Genomic DNA, 20,717 nt, shown 5'->3' with positions numbered 1-20,717 from the left:
GGTTTCCCATGTTTTCAAAACATGTGTTTATTTTCTTTTAAATCATCATCAAACATCAACAACACAATCAAGTCTTACCATAAGTCTAGATCATGTAAATCATACTACATCATGAACTTGAAGTTCTTGTAAAAACTTGTAGTAACTTACCATGTTATTTAATAGGTTTAGTTACCCTTAAAAACATGGTTATTTGTTTGTAAATCTCATTCTTGAAAAGATTTGGTGTTTACAACTTGTAAGCATAATTTACAAAAATGTTTATCCATAACATCTTCTTGTTTCTCTAGTGTTTATTTACTTGTCTTTCCACTAAAAATAGTGTAGGTTTAAAAATTTATGGAGTGGATAAAAGCAAACGGGTGAGGCCCTTCAAGATCCGAGAGTTCCAAGCTTCGTTAATCACCTTGTTACACCTCTAAGTGGACTTGAAATGCTTGAATGGTGAACGAAATATGGTGACGGTGGTGGTGTGATTTACGGCCGTAGGTGGGGGCAAGGGGAAGAAGAAGAAGTGTGGTGTGAGAGTGAACCTCCATATCCATTTATAACCATTCAATGTTATTACCCAAGGTGTAATGTGTTCTTAATAGTACATGCAAATCCTTACAACATATCTTGGAGATTATGGAGAATTAAGAGAGATCTTGGCAAGATTGTGGTGGGGGTCACCCTCCATGTGACCGTCCACATGGTGTAGGGGACGGGGGGGGGGGGGGGTGGGGCAAAGTGTAAGTTCCATTCCTTAATTACATAAATAAGCAAGCTTTCAAGTATAAATTTTAGGGATTTAGTGTGTTATTATGTTATAAGAGGTGTTATGGTGTTCGGGGACCATAACTAGTTCAGAAATATTAAAACAATGCTTCTAGTAATATTTTGATGTTCCGGGTTATGTCCGGTTGTTCGGTTAAATAACGTTCCGTTAAAGTGCTAAATTGCACCGTTTAGTGTCTTTCAAGTGCCCTTTTGTGATACTTTCAATTCCCGACACTCAAGAAAATATTCCGGATCAATTTGTCATATTTTTGCATGATACAATCTTGTTAAAATGCTGAATTTTGCTGAATTGTATGAATTTCAGCATTTAAAGTGTGTTTTCGGGTGCTTTTTAGTGCGTATTTTAGCTTCCGGAAAGTTTATATATAAACCCTTGTATGTACTCTTGGGTTTTAGTGTATTCTTGTCGTTGGACCTACACCTAGGCTCCAATTCTATTGTCTAACTGCTCAATGAATTGCTTCAATGAAGCTTTCTTCAATAGTTTCAAACATATGATGAAATCTTTCTTATTAAATTCAATATTATTTATTCAACAATTTGAGTTGCTTCACATTCTAGTAACCGCTGTGAGCTTCAGTACAAGCATGTGACTTTTTGACCTTCATGTAATACATGTAATTTAAATTAACTCTTAACAAACCTACATGTATAAAGGTTGTTGGACTGTAACGCCTCGCTTTTCGCAGCTTTCCATTTTTTAGTAAGATTGTATCGTAATTATATTTTCGGAAACTCTTTCCTTTGTAATCGTTTCCTTTTCAAGCCATTGTAAATCCGAGACTTTGATCATAATGAAATGAAGCTTTTATACATCGTTTATACATTGATACATCCATTCGTTTGATACGCGATTCATAACTTTCATAAACGTGAATTTAACTTGTAAACAACTAACGTGTATTCGTAAGTCTTAAACGTTCCATTACATGCAAGACACTAGGTTATTCGATTTCGAGGCTTAACTCTAATTCTTATACTTATTTGATACTTAATGAAATACTTTACAATACATCACATAGGTTTTTTTTTCTTTTTTCTAACACAAAAGAACCTAGGTTTATATGTTAGAAAACAATTGATTTTCATGTCTTATATGCATCATAGGGCTTATTACATGTTCCATACACATTAACACATAATTACTACTTAATGTAATCAGCAATTATACACATTATAATGTTAAAAAAATAAAAAATAAAAAGATTATGGCTGGTAGAATCAGCAACCAGCTTTGGGCTGATGTTGGTGGACTTGTTTCAATGATTAACCCTTCTAAACACTCCCAAAGCCCAACCCAATGAAACCCTAATCCATCCCCTATATAACCCAAGCCTCCTCCAAGCATTTTTCACTTTCTAAACACTCCCCATTCACCCTCAAACACTCCAAATCGCGGCTGATATCAAGAGTTTGAGCAGATTCAACACATCTTACAAAAGTGAGCATAACTCACTCATTTCTTAACCGTTTCACTTGATTCTTTTTCCTACTTACTTGGATTGACCTTAGGAACATTTCCACAGATTTTCTATGGAAAACCAAGGTTTGGAATGTCACCAAAAAGGCTCCAAAGTTGACTGATTTTTCTGTTTTTGATCTAAACTTTGTTAAACTTAGTTAAACTTGAGTTATCTCATCTCATTCCTATGTCATTATGCTCATAATCAAATGAATGGTTAGTTGGGCTTAAAAACAAGGTTGAGACATGTAAAATCAGAGGTAAAACCTCATAAACTTTCTGTTTTGGTTAGGGTTTAACCCACAAGTAGTGTTCAAGCTTGAAGCTTGATGATTGTGTGATTATGGAACAAGCTTGGGCTATTCCAATTGAAATGTCATGACCCCCGACCACACCCTGGACGGGAGCCGTGAGCAGTCAAGTGGTACCGGTGGTTATTTTGAAAATATTGCAGCGGAAAATTTCATCAGGACCGTGAGTTAGGAAAAATATCAGAGTTTAGAAACACCGGATTTTATTTATTAAACAGATGGGAATAAACCCAGGTTTTACAAAGGTAGCTTTTATATTGGATAATCCGAATACATAAACAACTCTTCTTAATTCAATTTAATGATAAAATAAGCCACTTCTTTAATCCTTTCGGTGCCGTATCATCAATCTTATTCCAATCTACTGTAATCACCTGAAACGCGTTTTAAAAAGATTTAGTTAGCAGGAAATACTGGTGAGCTCATTCGTTTTGTACAAAAACACATTTGTTGTAATTCACAGCATTAAGAGTTTTTACATTTGCCCCTATCTTATAATAGGATTGCAAAGACTTAATCACTGCAAAGTATAACTGGAAAACAGTGTTATAAGTTACAGTATTAAGAGCGATTACAATTGCCCCTATCTTATAATTAGCTGGTTCAGTTATCACTCGACCGGATCTATGACTGTGGTCATATCACTATTGGGTCCTTTCACCCAAAAGTGACGTGTATCACTATTTAGGTCCTTTCACCTAAAAGTGATAAAACAATAGTAATTGTGCACAATACCCCACTTACTGCCAGTAATTTAAGATAACAAAGACTTAATCCATGTAACATATAACTGGAAAACATTTAGGTATTGTAAAACACTTTTGATAAAAAGAGAATGACTCACCTTGTTAGCATGCAGTCTTGATTTAACAAGCCTCTTGATTCTATGTATTCTGATGATTGACATCTTGTTTGATTATAAGTGTATAGTTTAGAGTTTTCTGATAGTTAAACATTTAGTTTAACAGAGTGGAATACGTATTAGTGTAAAACCATATCAAACCTAACGATGGTCATAAGATCAGAACCTTAACGAAATTCACAAAGTATAGTCTTATTTAGACAGCACTTTGGCATTCGTTAGATGGTTCCCGAATCGATCAGACAGCATATCGTATCGGCGATTATTGGTTACAACACCAACGTATAGAGAGAAGAATAGAAGGAATGAGCAAAAAAAAATGAATCATAAGCTTCCTATTTATAGGTAAGGCAGATTCCTTTCTTAGCTATGAATTTTTCTTACTTATTAAGTTTCCTTTATTTATTAGGTTTTTCTTACAGATTAAGTTTTCTTACCTATTAAGTTTACTTAATTGTTTAAGCTGTCCAGTTTACTTAGCTTTTAACTGATTATTTTACGTAGTTGTTTATCTGATTAATCTACCTTAACTGTTTAGTTAAGTAATTTACTTAGCCGATTAATTAATTAACTTAATTTAGCAGATTAATTAACTTACGCAGCTTGCTTAACTGCTAAGTTTCCTTTCCTGTTAAGTTTCCTTAGCTATTAAGTTTTCTTAACTGCTAAATTTTCTTAATTGCTAAGTTTTACATAACCATTAAGTTTACTTAATTGCTAAGTTTACTTAACCATTAAGTTTACTTAATTACTAAGTTTACTTAATCATTAAGCTTTCTTAGCCACTAAGTTTTCTTAACTGTTAAGTAATCTTAATCACTAAGTTTACTTAATCGCTAAGTATTCTGGTTTAGCAGCCCCTGGTTATGAGTTCTAATTTCTAACTACAATGGAACTCGTATTAGTGTATTAACTCAATTCAACTTTAACGATAATCACGAGATCAAAACCCACAACGAATGACAAAGTATAGCCAGGCATCGGCAGCACTTAAACATCCATTGGATCGGCTTCAATCGATCGGATAAAGTATCGTACCAGTGATTAGAGTTATTACCCTAATGACGAGCAGAGTATCAGGGTTTAGGGTATAACACCGAGCTACTATTTTGCTATAATAGAAGCTAAGAGAAAGAAAAGAATTAAACGATTTCAACTAAAGCTCGAACACCTCATTTATATGGCTGGAAATGGGGCAATCGCGCCCCGCGAGAGAGATAAGACAGGGCTTCGTGGCCCGCGAGGAAGCATAGGGCGGTTTAGGGTTGCTGAGTCATAGCGTCAGGTCGACACGTGTAGGGACACGTGGCGTAACACGTGTCTGGATTAAGATGAGTCTCTCACGCCCCGCGAGAGATCTCTCTTCATTTGTCGCGGCCCGCGAGAACACCAAAAATCAAAATTTTTGATTTCTCATTTCGGTTTTCGTCGTACGCGTTTAGGGTTCCGGTTAGGGTTCGTTCTAGGGTGTTTTTGAGGGTTGTTACATGAAAATCCACACATTTTTTATGTTTTTCCATAGATTAGTTGTTCTTATTCATTTCATACTTGTAAGTTCATAACCCTCCTTGAATGTTTATAACATCAAGTGTAGTGGTGAACACCAAGAGGTACCTAAATGGAAGACTTGTTCTTCCTACCTCCTACATGACTTCCATGATAAACAAAGAGGTTCCTAAATGGGGGATTCATCCTCCTACCTCATGCTTGATCTATATGACTATATGAACATTATATGATACTATTATATTATCCAAATAATCGAATCTTTAATGATGAATTAGTGTTCATATGTCAAGGTACTAGATTATATCATCTTAGACTTTGATAACTTGTCACGATTCTAATGGAACCTTGTTCCATGAAAACATTTAAACTCCTTAGAGTTTCCTAGTGTCAAGAACAAGTGTCATATGTAATAGATGATTAATTTCATATGTTATTTTCATGTTATTTAAATTCCGAATCTATAATCTTCCGTTAACTCCCAAAACTCACACTCCTACGTTTCTTCGTGTAGAAGGACAAGGTGCTCCAAACTAATCAACCAAACAACACTCGCGGGATTATCAAGTAGGAAAGCTTGCAAAACCGTGAGTATACTCGAATCCCCTCTTTACGTTTACCACTTTTGGGGTGTAACGTGTTACTTATTAAACTTACACATGAACTTTATTCGTAAATGCACAAACGTTCCTATTACATGCTTGCTTACTTGATTACTTGATACATTGAACTTGGGGTTATTCGTTTTGTGTTAAACTTATTATTAGCTTCGATCGAGCCTATCCTTGACATATATAGCGCTATAGGATTAACATACCACCCGTAGACTTGAGGTTATGTCATGAGCTTATTGCGTTTCATTATTGGTTTGATATGTTAGACACATACCAATTTTAATGTTTATCTTGTATCATTAGCTTGCCATGAGGAATCGTTTAAACTTATCTTCTTATGCTATGTATGTATCAAACATGTATACTCGTGTAACACCTCGAAAATTCCTATCCATAAAAATAAAGACACGTGTCACGAGAGACAGACGTGTCAGAAAAGCCGGATTAAATAAAAGATGTTTGGTAGGATTTTAAGGGCGTCATGTTATTTAAAATACCTCTGAACGACCCAAGGGCGGCATGTTATTAAAACACCTCTGAGCGACCCGAATTTTTATAAATCCCAAGATCCTTAAATCTTTTGAAAATCATCCTATATGATAACCGGTTGTTTCAAATAAATAAAGTTCCATCTTTTATGTGAACTCGGGATTTGGCAGGATTGTTACTACTAATAATGCTGAATAAAATTCTTGTAAGAAAGAATCAAGAATAATTATGAAGCTTGTTAACTATAATGGGAATCCAAGACTTGTTCTTGGTGTTTCCGTCACTTTACAAGTTCCATAAAAGGTCACATAAAGGAGGAAACATGTAAGACCTATCTAAGCATGCAATGGCTGAGCCAATGGCCCCACTACTGAAAAAGATGGACTGAATTCGGAAATGGTTTGATTGCATGGTCAAGACTTAAAAGTTTACAAATTTTTGTCCTCTGACCAACGGTTACGGATCGCAAGGCCCTAGGCTTACGGTCCGTAAGGAGGGTACCTGGGCGTTTTCAGCAAGGGTCGGTTACGGACCGTAGCCATTTCAGCATACGGTCCGCAAGAGGTGCTTACGGACCGCAAGGCCTTAAGCTTACGGTCCGTAAGACTGTCGCTAGCAGCAGAAAATGGACAGCTGCCTGTTCAGCCTGTTGCACCGCCTTATTGAAGTGGTTTTCGAAACAAGGGACTCTCTAGGCAGTATTTAGCCTATTAGGGACACCTGGGGTAATCTTGTAACTATCCTAGACTTCCATGTCTTGATCCTAGAGCATCTTGGTCCCTATATAAGGAAGTGAAGTGGTGAACTTTGATCATTCATTGTGTCACTCACTTGGAGCTTTTCTCTGGAACTTCCTTGGACAGCAACAAGTGCTCATTAAGTCTCTAATCCTAATTAGGATCCTTGTAAGTGACCTTAACCTCCCTTAATCCATTTTAGCTTAGTTAATTAAGTAAAAGTCAAACCGTCGTAGTTAAGGTTTGACTTCGTGATTAATTAATATGTGCTCTGTCAAATCACGAATTAAAGATACCTTTAAGTAGGTAATTATGTGGGTAACAAACCCTTAAAAGGGTATTTCCAGATTCCCACTTTAAGCATGTTAATTGTCGAGTCAAAGCTAACTATAAAAAGTCAACAGAATGCTTAAATCCGAATTAACTTATAATTAGCAATGTAGGATGCATGCAACCTGTTTTAACATTAATGTCACTTGGTAAGTAATGTAAGAACATGTTCCACTCGACAATTTTCTGCTTAGACCCGGTTTGGAACCGAAAGTCGCATAGTTTGACTTTCGCTTTGACTTTCAGTTCTGACCCGTTTTAGTCTAGATTAAGATTGCCTTAGAGCTTCTTTTGGACCTAATAACATGTTAGTATATCCTCCTGTGATTATACAACTTGGTTCATTAGATATCTTGATCGTATGCATGTTTCCGTTAAATGCCCATATGTTGACCATTATGCCCAAATGTCCATAAATCATGATTTTTGAGAATAAAAAGGGTAGACGTCTTAGTTACTGAATTATAGACTTGTCCCCAAAATTTGACATCAGTTTGAGGTCTAGATTAAGAGTTATGCTCATTAGCGTAATAAGAAGCTTTCTTAGTAAATAGTTAGCGTAATTAGCATGTAACCTACCTAAACCCAAATTTTATATCAAAACCTTATACTCACTGTTATATAATAATATTTTGGGAATTTTAGAGATTTTTATTTATTTTTAGGTTGAGCATAACATAAGGTTTTAAGCTTAATTCGGCTTATGTCGGTTTTGCCCTTTTAGACCATAAAATGAGTTTTACAAAACCTTTTGACCACAAACCTTTCTCTACTGATTTGTTATTTTAAATATATTATTTTGAGCCTTCTGGAGTTATAAAATATCAGCTTTTCTTTTAAAACCCGGAAATGGCTCCGAATCGCCTTTTTAGGCATTTTTACGACATAGTATATGTTAAAACTAGTTTATATACATAAGGTTTAATACCTACTGATATAATTAGTAAAATTTTATATCATAACAGTAAATTAAGGTTGAGAACTCAGGTTTCCATTTTTGACCTTTTAAGTTTATGTGAAATTACCAAAATGCCCTTATGAGGCGTAAAGTGAGTTGAAAATCATTTGGGGCATAATAGGACATAACTTACTGATATTACAACATATTTGGTGCATATAATCTCAGGAAACTTGTATATGATTTATATGGTTACCCGTTACGCACTTTCGCGTTCGGATCGGCTTATGTAACTAGTTTACGCACATTAGCCGAAACGGGCCAACCGTATCATCTTAGTCTCTAAATTCAGAATGTATTTAGTTTACCCATAATATACAAGTCTCCAAACTTGTCGGGTATAAGTCACATTCCTTTTCGGTTTTCGCTTTCCTCGCGATTAAACCATGTTTATCCTTCGAAACTAACCGATCTAAGCTTAGGCTATGTTAAAAGACCCGTTAGGATTCTAATAGGTTATTATAAACCTTCGTTCCAGAATAGGAGCCCAGTAAAAGACACTTGCATTTTGCTTTTGTGGTTTATACTTGCTCAGGTAAATACTTTTAACTTATTTTCCGTTATACGGGCTTGGGGGTACGGTATATAAAATACCGCTTGGTCGGGCAATTGACCCTAACTCATTAGTAGTTGGGTATTATCAATGTGACCCGTTTGAAAACTAGTTTTGTTTGTTTTACGCCTTTGGGAGCTTAATGACCATGTCCCGGATATCCTTGGCATCATTTTAAGAAATGGCCACGACCTTGACACCCGGGTGTAGGCGTACACCCGGTAATGTGTCCATTTATTAAGGTATAAACGTTGGCTTCCCGCCGCGGACTTATACTGAGTGGTGTGTCAATTAACCTTAAACCCGGCACGACCCGGGCGACTAAACGCATAACGAAAATGTAATTCTTTTACAAGTTTAACTTTGATTAATTATTCCCAAGTTATAAAATGTTTTGTGCCTTGTGCATTCAAATCAATTTTTTAACCCTTTTCAAAATGAGTCGGTTAAATTGTATTTACCAGTGCAAACTGACGTATTTTCCCCAAAAAGATTAAGTGTAGGATCTACACGGAATAGGCTGGTTTCTCCTTAGCATCATAGAGTCTCGCAAACTTTGGGATGCAATTATCTGTTGAACAATTTTCTCCTTTTTATTTCGATCCGCCTGTGGATCTATTTCGACTATTTGTGATACTTAGATATTACATTTGATGGTTGAAGTAAATCTATTTGTGATAATTTGTGTTGTTTGACAATGATGATATCAACTACGTCACGATAATCCCTCACCGGGCCCACCGGTGACACGTGGAAATTAGGGGTGTGACAACTCGCCTTTGCTTTTGCATTGAACTTTATTTTAAACATGTTACAGGTTGAGGATGACGATGCTATGAAATGAAGTAGCGTTGATGCTTAGATACACGTATAGACGCTTTAGATTTAACATGTTGTATCAATTTTGTTTAAGTTGCTATGTATTTTCATTGAACTTGTTGTTATTTGAATTTCCTTATAATGTTTGACAATTCGATTTATGAAATGAAAACGATTTATTTAAATATTGTCACAAATAGTGTTATGAAGTCTCTTGCAATCTCGTTTTCGTCTCACTCCGACGTTTCCGCCATCGGTTGGGGTGTGACATGGACCACCACGTATGTCAAAATACTTCTTAAGGCGCTCGACCGTCCGAAAGCACATAAATAGAGATATTATGACTCAGTATTGATTTAGATATAGCTTAAAATATGACCATAATTGTAACATTGATTTACCTTTGCAGTTTTAAAAATAGCTTCAGGATCAATGGTGACAAACCACCCAAGCCGACAAGCTGGCACTGTCCATCTTTTTGACAAAAATCCAAGTGTATGAACATGCACCATGGTACACACTTGAATCAGATGAGCACGATTATGTCCAAGAACACGCAAATGTTGAGCACGATTATGTCCATGAACACACATAGGTAGAGCACAATCTAAGCAAAGAAAAGTGTTGGTTAAAATTGAGAATGAATATGTATCGAAACATTAAGCAAGTTATCTTTTAATTCATACATTCATAAACTGTAATAATATACATAACTAATTAGATTACTTGGGTGTGCATGCATACCTTACTGAATACTCCACTTCTATTATTAACCATATTTGATCCAAATAGGTTGGTAACTGAGTTTGACCAAGCTTTAACCAGCTTTGACTCAGGTTGACTAACTTTGACTCATATGCCTTTCTACAGATTCCAATCCTTTAAGAAATGTAAACTAAACACCTCCTTAAAATTCAGTCACTTATACATCACCACACGAAAAGAATCCCCAATAGCATTAGTCAACAAAGACAGAACTGGGAGGCTAAAATAATGCTCCATTTGAGTTTGAATATACATAGTTTTAAAAACGGTTGAGGCATGCGCCTCGAGGCGAAACGCCCAAAAAACGATTCTAAGGCCCGCCTCAGGGAGTTTATATTGTATGTGCGCTTCAGAGGGCCTGAGGCGCTACAAAACTTTATGTACCATGTGTTGTGAAACAATTTCCTGTAACGTGACTCCCCGACGTTTCCGCCGCGGTTTGTTGTTTTACGCGGTCGGGGTGTTACACCAGCTATGTAAACTTTCGGGAAAACTGTCCCGCCCGCACCACACGGGAGAGATACCAGGCCACTCCGCGATGCGTGGGGGAGCCTGGTCAAACGTCAGGTCAAAAATTGCTCCCCGCACCATGCGAGGGGGCTGGGCCGCCCCTCCACGACGCGCGAGGGTACCTTGTTTTAACGAGATGGTTTTATTTATTGTTTTGTATACATTTGACCATTTGATTTAAACGCTAATTATTTTTAGTGTGTATGATAGGCTTTTGCAATGGCGAGAACGGATGGACGAATGACCAAGAGCGCGAAGAACTGAACACGACTAATTCGCTATCTTTTTTGAAACATTTATGGAAAGGATGAAGCATGATCATGCGGGACAAAGTTTTAGAGATAAAATCTCTATTATTTATAAACTGTAAATTAAGTATTATAATCCGTTATGTCTGTTTGTTTGGGTTGTCAGACGTATAAGTTCTATGTTTTTAATTATATGAAAAAAAAATCCATGTCTAAAATACCCGATTGTTTAAAATATTCATGAAAACAGGTTAGAGACTTATAATATGTTATATGTTATTATTTGTAAAAGATTTATCAATCATATTTCAAATCTATTCATTGTATTTATTATTTGTGGATTGTTTTCGAAAGGTTTTTTTTTTTTTACGACGTAAGGGTGCCTAAATTCAAATATTTGAAAATTTCAGATAGTGGATTTTAATATTCGAATCTGAATTTTCGGTCCGATATCCAAACAGGCATCCGAATTATAAAAAAATAGGCATTTTTTTAAATATGTTTCTAGAATATACTTGGCATTTGTATATTATTAATTTGTAACACATACGTGCATTAGTTGTTGTACATGTAGCTTAAATGGTGTTTAATGCTTTAGTTGTTTGTATGGTTGATTTAAGTGATTGTACATTGATATGAAAGTTTCACACGTCCACCCATTTAGTCACCTATACGTTTTCTTTTTTGCTAGGTGTCATAACCAGGTACACCACGCAAAAACAAAATCCAGGTTTGTCATCCTTTTATTTCTCTCTCTAAAAGCTTTTACCTTCAAATCTGTCAATGATCTGTACACCAAAGCCATAACTCCAGTCCTATATTGATCGCCCATGAAGAAAGATAGCCTTCTAGATTCATGACTGCGTTCGCGCTTGTTTTCATTCTTCTCAATCTTGAATTGCTGCTTTGTAAGTATGTGAATTTCGCAGTTTTCTGCTGCTCTATTGCTTCGATTGTCTGGAATTCCTAGATTTAGTGCCGATCATGATGGGAGAGAACCCCAACTCTGCTTGAAAGTTGGTGGTTTCCAGCGAAGAAAGCTCACATTTGGCCAAATCTGATCATTTTGACGAGTAGGTTACATCTGACGTTTTTGGGCTCCATTTCTTTTCAAGTGCAAGTTCGATTCCCGACGATTAATGTATTTGTTTTGTGTTTTTGCTTAAGTCACAAAAGAGGATATTAGGCTTCTTCATATTTATCATGGCTATATTTTATTGTAGTATTGTTGTTTTAGTTGCTAATTCTTTGTTTTTTAGTTATGATATTATGGAAGATATATATAGCCGGTGGGAGGTGTATGTGGCCAGAGGATGGGAAAAAAGACCAAAACACTGTAAGTCTATAGAAATCCAGTTTCTAAATGCTGATTCATTGATTTCCCTTTGTTGTTGTGAACCCTTGAACCCCACTTAGTGTGTTCGGTAAGTTTCATCTACCATTTACTTCGTTCAGTTTGTTTCCAAACTATTTTCATCCTTAATTTTGGAGTGTTTATCCGTTTTGTTTGTTTCCCTTTGCTACTTTGTTTCTTTGTAGGGTGCAGTTTGTTGGAAATTTTGTGAAAATACCATTTCTCACAAATATAGGAAAATGTTTTTTTTCCTATTTTGGACTAGAAATAAATATAAGAAACTGAGGTTTCTTTATATATTTATTTGTGGGTTTGTGTTCTATGTTTGAAGAGCTTCGCAACGAAGTAAATCACGTCCAAAACGGAGCTAAGATGAATGAGATATCGACGCTCAAAGTTTGGTGTTTGAAACATTGAATGCTGAAATAATGGGAAAGTGGCACCTTGTCCCACATAGGAGGAGAGATGAAACTTAAATGGGTATTTAGTGGGAACTCTCCATCCTTAATGTTTCATGGAAGCACACACTAAGTGTACTCGCGAAGGGTGCTCCTGTGGAGCAGCACCCTAACTCGCACTCGCACGCAAGCGCGCGCACGCATGCGTGGCGTGAGTGATGTGTGGCTCTTTGATGGCGCACTTTGCACTTCGCACGCACTTCGTATTTTTGACCACGCAAGCGTGGTGAAGCACATGGACGGGTAGACCTTGGAATGTGACGTGGCAGCGGCGCGCGAGTACACTTAGCAGGTTGGCGCGCACTGGCGCATTGGGCACATCAGTGGCGCGCGGGCGCACCAAAGTGAGCCAATACGGCGCGACTGTGTGGCGTGCTCGTAGAGGTTAACTGGTGGCTGGCGCACGCGCGCGAAGGCTGGTACAGACCTGCGCACGCACACATGAGTTGTGCAATCAGCTGGCGCACAGAAGTGAGCCAAAATGGCGCACGCACGCATTAGCGTGCAAACCTGCGCGCGCGCATGAGCTTGAGCCAAAAGGGCGTGCGCGCATCAGTGTGTCTTGCGCGCGCACAGAAGCTTTCAGCATTTAATGACGGTGCAGTTAGAGTTCAGCATTTGAAACTGACGAGTCAACGGTTTTGACTGAGAATTAAATGACGAATTAACTTGCATTGACTACGTTTAATGCAATTTAATTCTCTCCTTTAATTCGTTTTGGCTGTTTCGAATCAGAGGCTGTATAAATACAACATTTGTTTCCATTGCAGAAGGACACCAGCAACACAACAGCTTATGCATACAACTCTCTTCCCAATTTTCATCATCTTCTTACTTGCTTCAAGGTAGACTTTGAGTTCCTGTGCCAGCTCCGATAGTACACACTGCTTCGGCTGTTGTACCATGGGAAACAAAACGAGTGCTCCTGGGAGACTCGGAATTTGTTTTAAGAGAAGCATGTTGAACACGTGACTCAGTCATTCTGCTTCTTCTTCATTTCTTGTATTTGTTTATTTCAGTTGTAAAAGTCCTTTAATTTTTCCAGCTTTCTTTTTTTCTTTGTATTGTAATCATTGAATAAAATTTGTTTTATTTTATTTAATTACGCGAACGGTTCTTACACAGTTCTGGTTGGTGTATGCGATTTGTGACAGTGGTAAGTTTTAATTTGATTTTCTTGGATTTTGGGTTGTAATTTTTGGTTTGTAGGGTTATGACAGTGGTTTCGATTATAGATGTTTTAGTGACTGCTGTTAAGATCTCACGTGATGGTGTCATGAAGGTGGGTGTGCATTGGAGGTGGTTGTTAACGGTGGTTGTCCCTCCGTTCAACTGTTGGCGATCAATCTCTCACCAGTAAACTTCACATACAAGTATGTGCTTTTTTATTTTTTAATAGTCTTAAAACTATTTAAAGTTTATTAGTTTAGGTGTAAACAATTTAATATTTGATTTTAGGGTTCAAATAATTGTAAACTTTTGTTGCCTAAACCTTTACCAAATAGTAGAAATTCCCATTTGTTGTTTGGTTTGACTCGCACCAGGAGTTGTGTTAGGGTATGCAGTCAAGGTGTTCAACGAAATGCGTCTGAGATAGTTCCCGTTGTGCTGTCAGTAGAGGCACAACAGTTAGATTATGTGGATGATTTGGGTACTGAAAAATTCTTTCATTTTTTTAGAACTCCATTGATTCAAGAGAGTGGTGTTGTGAACATGTATGTGGAGTTTGAGGAGGCGATTCTGAACCCCGACGTTTCGTGTGATGCTGTGGAGGTCTTAGTCAGCTTCTTCTATTCCAACCGATGAGTCTCGAACATTTTAATCTCAGTTAGAACCACTTGATGATCTGAGTCTGATTCTCCAAGTAGTGATAACTATGTTGCTCTTTTCTGTTGTAGCTCTTGCAATTAGTCATTATGTACAAAAGTGTATATTAATTGTATGTGTTTTTATTATCTTTTATATATGTCAAACCAATATGAACCATGAACCATTGAAATCTCAAAGATCTTCTTATGCGCTCGTCGATGTTTAGCGCTTGTGTGTGGGTTAGGCAAAGGCCACCGCCACATGTTATGTTGTAAGGCGTGATGAAAGATAGCAGTTGCATTTGGTTATTCAATTAGCAACACGTGTTACCTAGAAACTATCCAGTAGTTTGATCAAGTTGCTTACCAATGCTAACATGTTCATGACCCTTTTCACTTCCTTAAAGGTGTACAACTCATATGCATCCTAGCAACTCGCTCAGTTTGCAAAATATATATAAACGTGTGGTGGCTTAATAAAAATAATTTGTATAAGACAAAGTCCAACTATTTATGAGTTAAAGCATGCATTGTTAAATGAAAAGTGCTAAAATCCTCCCAATTATTAGTTCATTTGCATAACACGCTTTTAGTGGAGATTGATTTATTTGTGCACTTTTAAGTAATAGTAGTTTAGGTTACAATTTAGACTTAACTCTTTTTTACATGTCGTCACATTATCAGTGTCTTCAATGAAGATGATTTGTGTAAGGTGTCGGTAGAAGCGAAGGCGTGAGTTCTACAACTACCACATATGTCCAAGGTGTAGGTAAAATTACTTTCAGTTATGTTTATTAAAGTTTGTTTCATTATGTAGATTTTGCCACATTAATAGCGTCTTCAATGAAGACGATTTCTGCGACAAATCATCTTCATTGAAGACGCTATTAATGTCAGAAAAAAACCTCTTCGTTTTTATATATAAAGGTGTCATCCTCTTTAACATTTATAAAGTTAAGGTTATAAAATTTTGCATTACAAACGGAGGAAAGCTTTATGTACCTTATTTGGTTTACATGTAGTGATTATTTGTTTTTGGGTACATAATTAACTAGATGTTGTTGTCAATATGCTCCCTGTTGACGGATCCAAACCCAAATGACCCATATGTACAAAATGACAAGAACAAGTACATGACTGCGAGAAGCTGGACTCAGGAAGTGCGATAAGAGATATGCGGAAGGGCTTTTTTTCTTTGTATTTTTGCTTGTCTTTTGTACAAGTTATCTAGGTAGATTAGGTGAGTAATTGAAACAAACCAGCTTTATGTAACAAACATCCGGCTTACGCTATATGTAACTAATCCCCCACCGCAATTGAAACAAACCATCTTTATATAACAAACATCCGGCTTACGCTATATGTAACTAATCCCCCGTCGCATTGCGACAGGTAGTAATTCTAGTTTGTATAAAAATTAATCTAGATATAGATATTCCAAATATCCTAATATATAAAAATATTCAACATAATCGAAAAACCCCAAAGTTTTAACTAATATTTTTTATTTAATAATTTTTGGAAAAGTATTTAAGATATCCGAAATATCTCAAAAATTTGAAAATCACTATCTGAATCCGAACTTGAAAAAATCAAATATCCAATTTTCACTCATACAATGACTTCATTTAAATTTTGGTAACACCTTTATGCTTTCCACAATTTTGTTATATTTACCCCTTCCATGTCTTGCCATTTATAGTGGTTGCCAAAATGGTTCATGAGGTTTAGTCATTTTTGTCACTTTAGTCCAAAACTTAAACCTTTTAAATCTGGGTCCCTGTGGTTTTAATTTTGTTGCCATTTTCATCCAAAATCTAAATCTGATCAGATTTTTCAGTTAACAACCAGTTTTTTCTGTCTTTTTTCTCCCTTTTAACAAAGGGCAAAATGGTCTTTTAACGTTTTATTATAACAAATTAAAAAAAATCTGACCATTTTTCCCTTTATTAAAAGAGAGGAAAAAAACAAAAAAGCTAGATGTTAATTGAAAAATCTGAGCAGGTTTTGCTTTTGGATGAAAATGGCAACAAAATTGAAACCACATGGACTCATATTCCAAAGGTTTGAGTTTTGGACTAAAGTGGCAAAAATGACCAAACCTCAAGGACCATTTTGACAGTTTACTCCAAATCATTTAACCTCGTCGAAACTATCACATCATCGTCTTATTAACAAAAAAACAAAACAATCAAATCATTTAACCTCATTAATAAAATAATGATTTTCATTAAGCGTCCTTAATAGCAATTTAATCGATAAATAACAAGTTACTAACTATAGACATGACTTCTTTCTAACTAAGAGTGGCTATGTTATTGAAGATGCCATGTGTTTGTGTGTCAAGAGGAGGTCGAACCTTAGCATGACAAGAACAACATGAACACTCTAATTTCCTCACTATAAATTACTAAATTCCTATCCTCCTCATATGTTACTATTCATTTTTTGTTGGTTTTGATTGGTTAAGATCTATGTGTCAATTTCCTAGAGGTCCACATCACTTTCGTATATTTTTTCTTTTAGAACCAACTAGTAAGATAAACTCTCTACATCATATAACCCAAAAGGAGGTCGAACCTTAGCATGACGAGAACAACATGAACACTCTAATTTCCTCACTATAAATTACCAAATTTCTATCCTCCTCACATGTTACTACTCATTTTTTGTTGGTTTTAATTGGTTAAAATCTATGTGTCAATTTCCTACAGGTCCACGTTACTTTTCGTATATTTTTTCTTTTAGAACCAACTAGTAAGATAAATTCTCTACATCATATAACCCAAAACCAAGTTTACAAAAATCCATAATAGTTTGAATCTAAAAAACCTGTATCATAGACAAACTGAACTCCGAAACTGGGAAAGCAACATATTTCATCAAAGATTATCCACTACTAATTTAGTGTGCTACCTCTAAACTCTAATTAATTTAAATTAAACTCCTTGAACTGTCGTTATCCACACGCGTTTTGAATATGTTGGATCCCCGCCGCAATGCGCTTATGTTAGGTAATTTTTAAATATTCAACTTAGTAATTACCTTTTACGATAACGTTTTAGGTTTTAGTCTAAATTTTGTGATTCAACATTCTTTCGCCAACTTTATTTTAAGTTTAATGGTCCCGCCACAACGTGCGGGTGCTATTTAATAGTTATAATTATAATGTAAAGCATCAAACAGAGAAAATCGATGAGCATGGAAAAAATTTCAAAACCCTATAAATCAAAACTATATTACAAACTTGACCTAACAAAATCTCAACCGGAGCATTAACAACTGATATGCATGACATAATCATTCTATTTGGGTTAACAAGTTTTTTTTTTTGGAAGGCAAATTTCATTAACACCAAAGAAAAGGCGGCATCTCCAAGCTAGAGAAAAACCACCAGGAAACAAGTTACATCAAAGGAAAACAAAAATTACACCAACGTTTCCAATCTACCGTATCCTTCTTAAATCGACTCTTGTACCAAAGATATCCCAATGATTTGATATCTGACACTATAGTAACCACGTCCGTTTCTACATTAGAGAAAACCTTCTCGTTCCTTGCCTTCCATGTTCGCCAACATGTCAAAACAATAATGCCATACACTACCTCTTTTTTTGAATCCGCGGCCATCGTATAATCGGGTATACTTAAAGCATCAGTGACAGAGAATGCGAAAAAAGGTGATATTTTGCACCATGATGATATACCAATCCAAACTCCTGTCGCCAATCTGCATGCTGTAAACAAATGATCCGATGTTTCGTCCACATCACTACAGAAAACACACAAGCCATCCCCCACGCAAACGTTTCTCTTACGTAAGGCATTCATTGTCGGAATTCTATCCATTGACATCCACCACATAAATACGTTACATTTGTTCGGAATCCATTTACACCACTTATAAATAAAATTATCATTCGTCGTAGCATCTCCCTTAAGCCATTCTCGAATCGCTCGTACCGAAAAATCTTTGTTTGCACCATTGTTCCACGACCAACCATCATTGTTTCGGTTCAACTTGACATTGGAAATCTTTCTATGCGAATCAATCAATTCAGTAACCTCCTCGTGTGAGGCCGGGTATGACCTTCAATTCCATCTAACTATGCTCCTTTGATCGTCTGTTTCAATTCTTTCGTCTACCGTACATAACTTGTCTTTCTCGAGCCTAAAAAGAGTTGGATACAAAGATTTTAGCGGCGCGGCTTCTAACCAAGGGTCGACCAAAACCGGACCATCTTGCCATTGCCCACTATGCCTCGGATCATCTCAATGAAAGAAAATCCTTGAATCTTCAAATGCGAGCCAAACTTCACAATTTTTGTCCACGTTCCCGAGTATCTTTTGCTACTAGGAAAAGCTTCCCAATACCTTATCGAACCATGAATAGCATCAATCACCTTTTTCCATAACGCTTCTTGTTCTATCCGATATCGCCATAACCATTTTAAGATTAACGCATTGTTTAGATCAAGAAGCTTATTAAGACCCAACCCTCCATCTTTTTTAGGCTTCGTGACAATGTCCCACGCTACCCAATGAACCTTACTTTTTTCTTCACTTCCTCCCCAAAGAAATCTTCTTATTATCGCTTCGAGTTTGTTAATCACCGTAACCGGGGCTTTATATAAAGAAAAATAATAAGATGGAAGACTTTCTAGAACCAAAGAAATGAGAGTAATCCTTCCGGCCATAGACAAGATACTAGCCTTCCACCGTGATAATCTTCTATTAAAAACGTCGATGATGGTTTCCCAATTCTTGATCCGGTTCATATTAGCACCCACTAGGATTCCCAAATATTTAAACGGAACCGCACCCGGTCTACATCCCAAACCACTCGCCTTAAAGCAACCTCTTCTGTACTTTTGCCCACACCAAATAAACTTGATTTTTGGAGGTTTATTCGAAGACCGGAACATAGATGGAATATACGCAAAATTCTCTTCAGCGCCTTGAAATTAAATTGAGACCATTCCCCCATGACCATCGCGTCGTCTGCATAAAGGAGATGAGATACCAACGGCCCTCCATTAGGAAGACGAACCCCCTCAAAAGCCCCACTGTCACACGCCTTGGGGATCATACTTGACAATGCCTCCATCACAATAATAAATAAAAAAAGGTGAAATCGGATCCCCTTGCCTTATACCTTTCCCACAACTGAATTTGAAAGTTGGCGACCTATTAACAAGTATAGACGACCGGGCCGACGATAAAATACCAAAGATCCATTTACACCACACTTCAGGAAAATTCATTTGACGCATAATCGATATCAAGAACTCCCAATTGACATTGTCATAAGCTTTCTCGAAATCAATTTTGAACAAGAACAACTCCTTACCCACCCTATTCGCCCATGAAAGAATCTCACTAATAATCAAAGGGTCGTCTAGAATATACCTTCTAGATAGAAAAGCGGACTGTGTTTCATGTGTTATTTTACCCATTACTAATTTAAGTTGGTTAGCAAGAATCTTTGAAACAACCTTACTAACGACACCAACGAGATTAATCGGCCGATATTCACCAAGATGAACCGGGTCGTTGACTTTAGGTATCAATGTGATGAAAGATGAACCCGTGCCTCTATTAATAACACCATTTTCAGCAAAAGAATGCATTATATCGACAAAATCAGCTGCAAACAAAGACCAAAAATGCTTGATGAACCGGAAATTAAATCCATCCGGCCCCGGTGCTTTATCGCCTCCGCACTCGAAAACTGCCTCTTTAATCTCTTTTTATTGAAACGACTTTATAAGTTCCTTTGCCTCATCCTCGGACAGCTTTTGAAGCCCATATCCCATTAACTTCGGCCGCTGTTGAAGGTCTTCTAAAAATCGATCTTTGAAAAAACGAAAAACTTCTTTTTTCACCTCCGAAGGTTTAAAAACCCAAGTGTCGTTAACCATCAACCCCGGAATATTGTTAGACACCTTCCTTTTATTCACCATGCCATGGAAAAAACTCGTATTCTCGTCACCATCCTTAGCCCATTTCACCCGCGCTTTTTGTCGAAGGTCTTTGGCTTTACACACTGCCAACTCTTTCAATTTCTTATTCGATTCTACATGTAACCATTGCTCGGCTTCCGTCAAGTCTCTATCTTCAACCAAGGCGTCCAACTCAATGATATCTTGTTTC

The 20,717-nt window shown here is 36.7% G+C and overlaps 1 protein-coding gene across 14 annotated transcripts; it reads left to right on the top strand.

Annotated features, from left to right (window-relative positions):
* The first annotated feature begins 11,634 nt into the window (after window positions 1-11,634).
* On the top strand, window positions 11,635-14,716 carry LOC110940126. Of its 14 annotated transcripts, none has more exons than XM_035990686.1 (6): window positions 11,635-12,017; window positions 12,204-12,280; window positions 13,527-13,601; window positions 13,882-13,912; window positions 14,039-14,129; window positions 14,436-14,716. In XM_035990686.1, exons 2-6 carry the CDS (start codon window positions 12,206-12,208, stop codon window positions 14,560-14,562), a joined length of 399 nt encoding a protein of 132 aa, XP_035846579.1. In that variant the 5' UTR covers window positions 11,635-12,017; window positions 12,204-12,205; the 3' UTR covers window positions 14,563-14,716. The 14 variants fall into 14 exon arrangements, 5 of the variants coding, with proteins under 5 accessions (XP_035846579.1, XP_035846582.1, XP_035846578.1 ...); XM_035990685.1 differs by having other exon boundaries at window positions 11,644-12,085; XM_035990689.1 differs by lacking the exon at window positions 13,527-13,601.
* Window positions 14,717-20,717: the final 6,001 nt, after the last annotated feature.

Source organism: Helianthus annuus, chromosome 5 (genome assembly GCF_002127325.2).
Source record: "Helianthus annuus cultivar XRQ/B chromosome 5, HanXRQr2.0-SUNRISE, whole genome shotgun sequence".
NCBI classification, from domain to species: Eukaryota; Viridiplantae; Streptophyta; class Magnoliopsida; order Asterales; family Asteraceae; genus Helianthus; species Helianthus annuus.
This window is presented reverse-complemented; position numbering and strand designations above follow the sequence as displayed.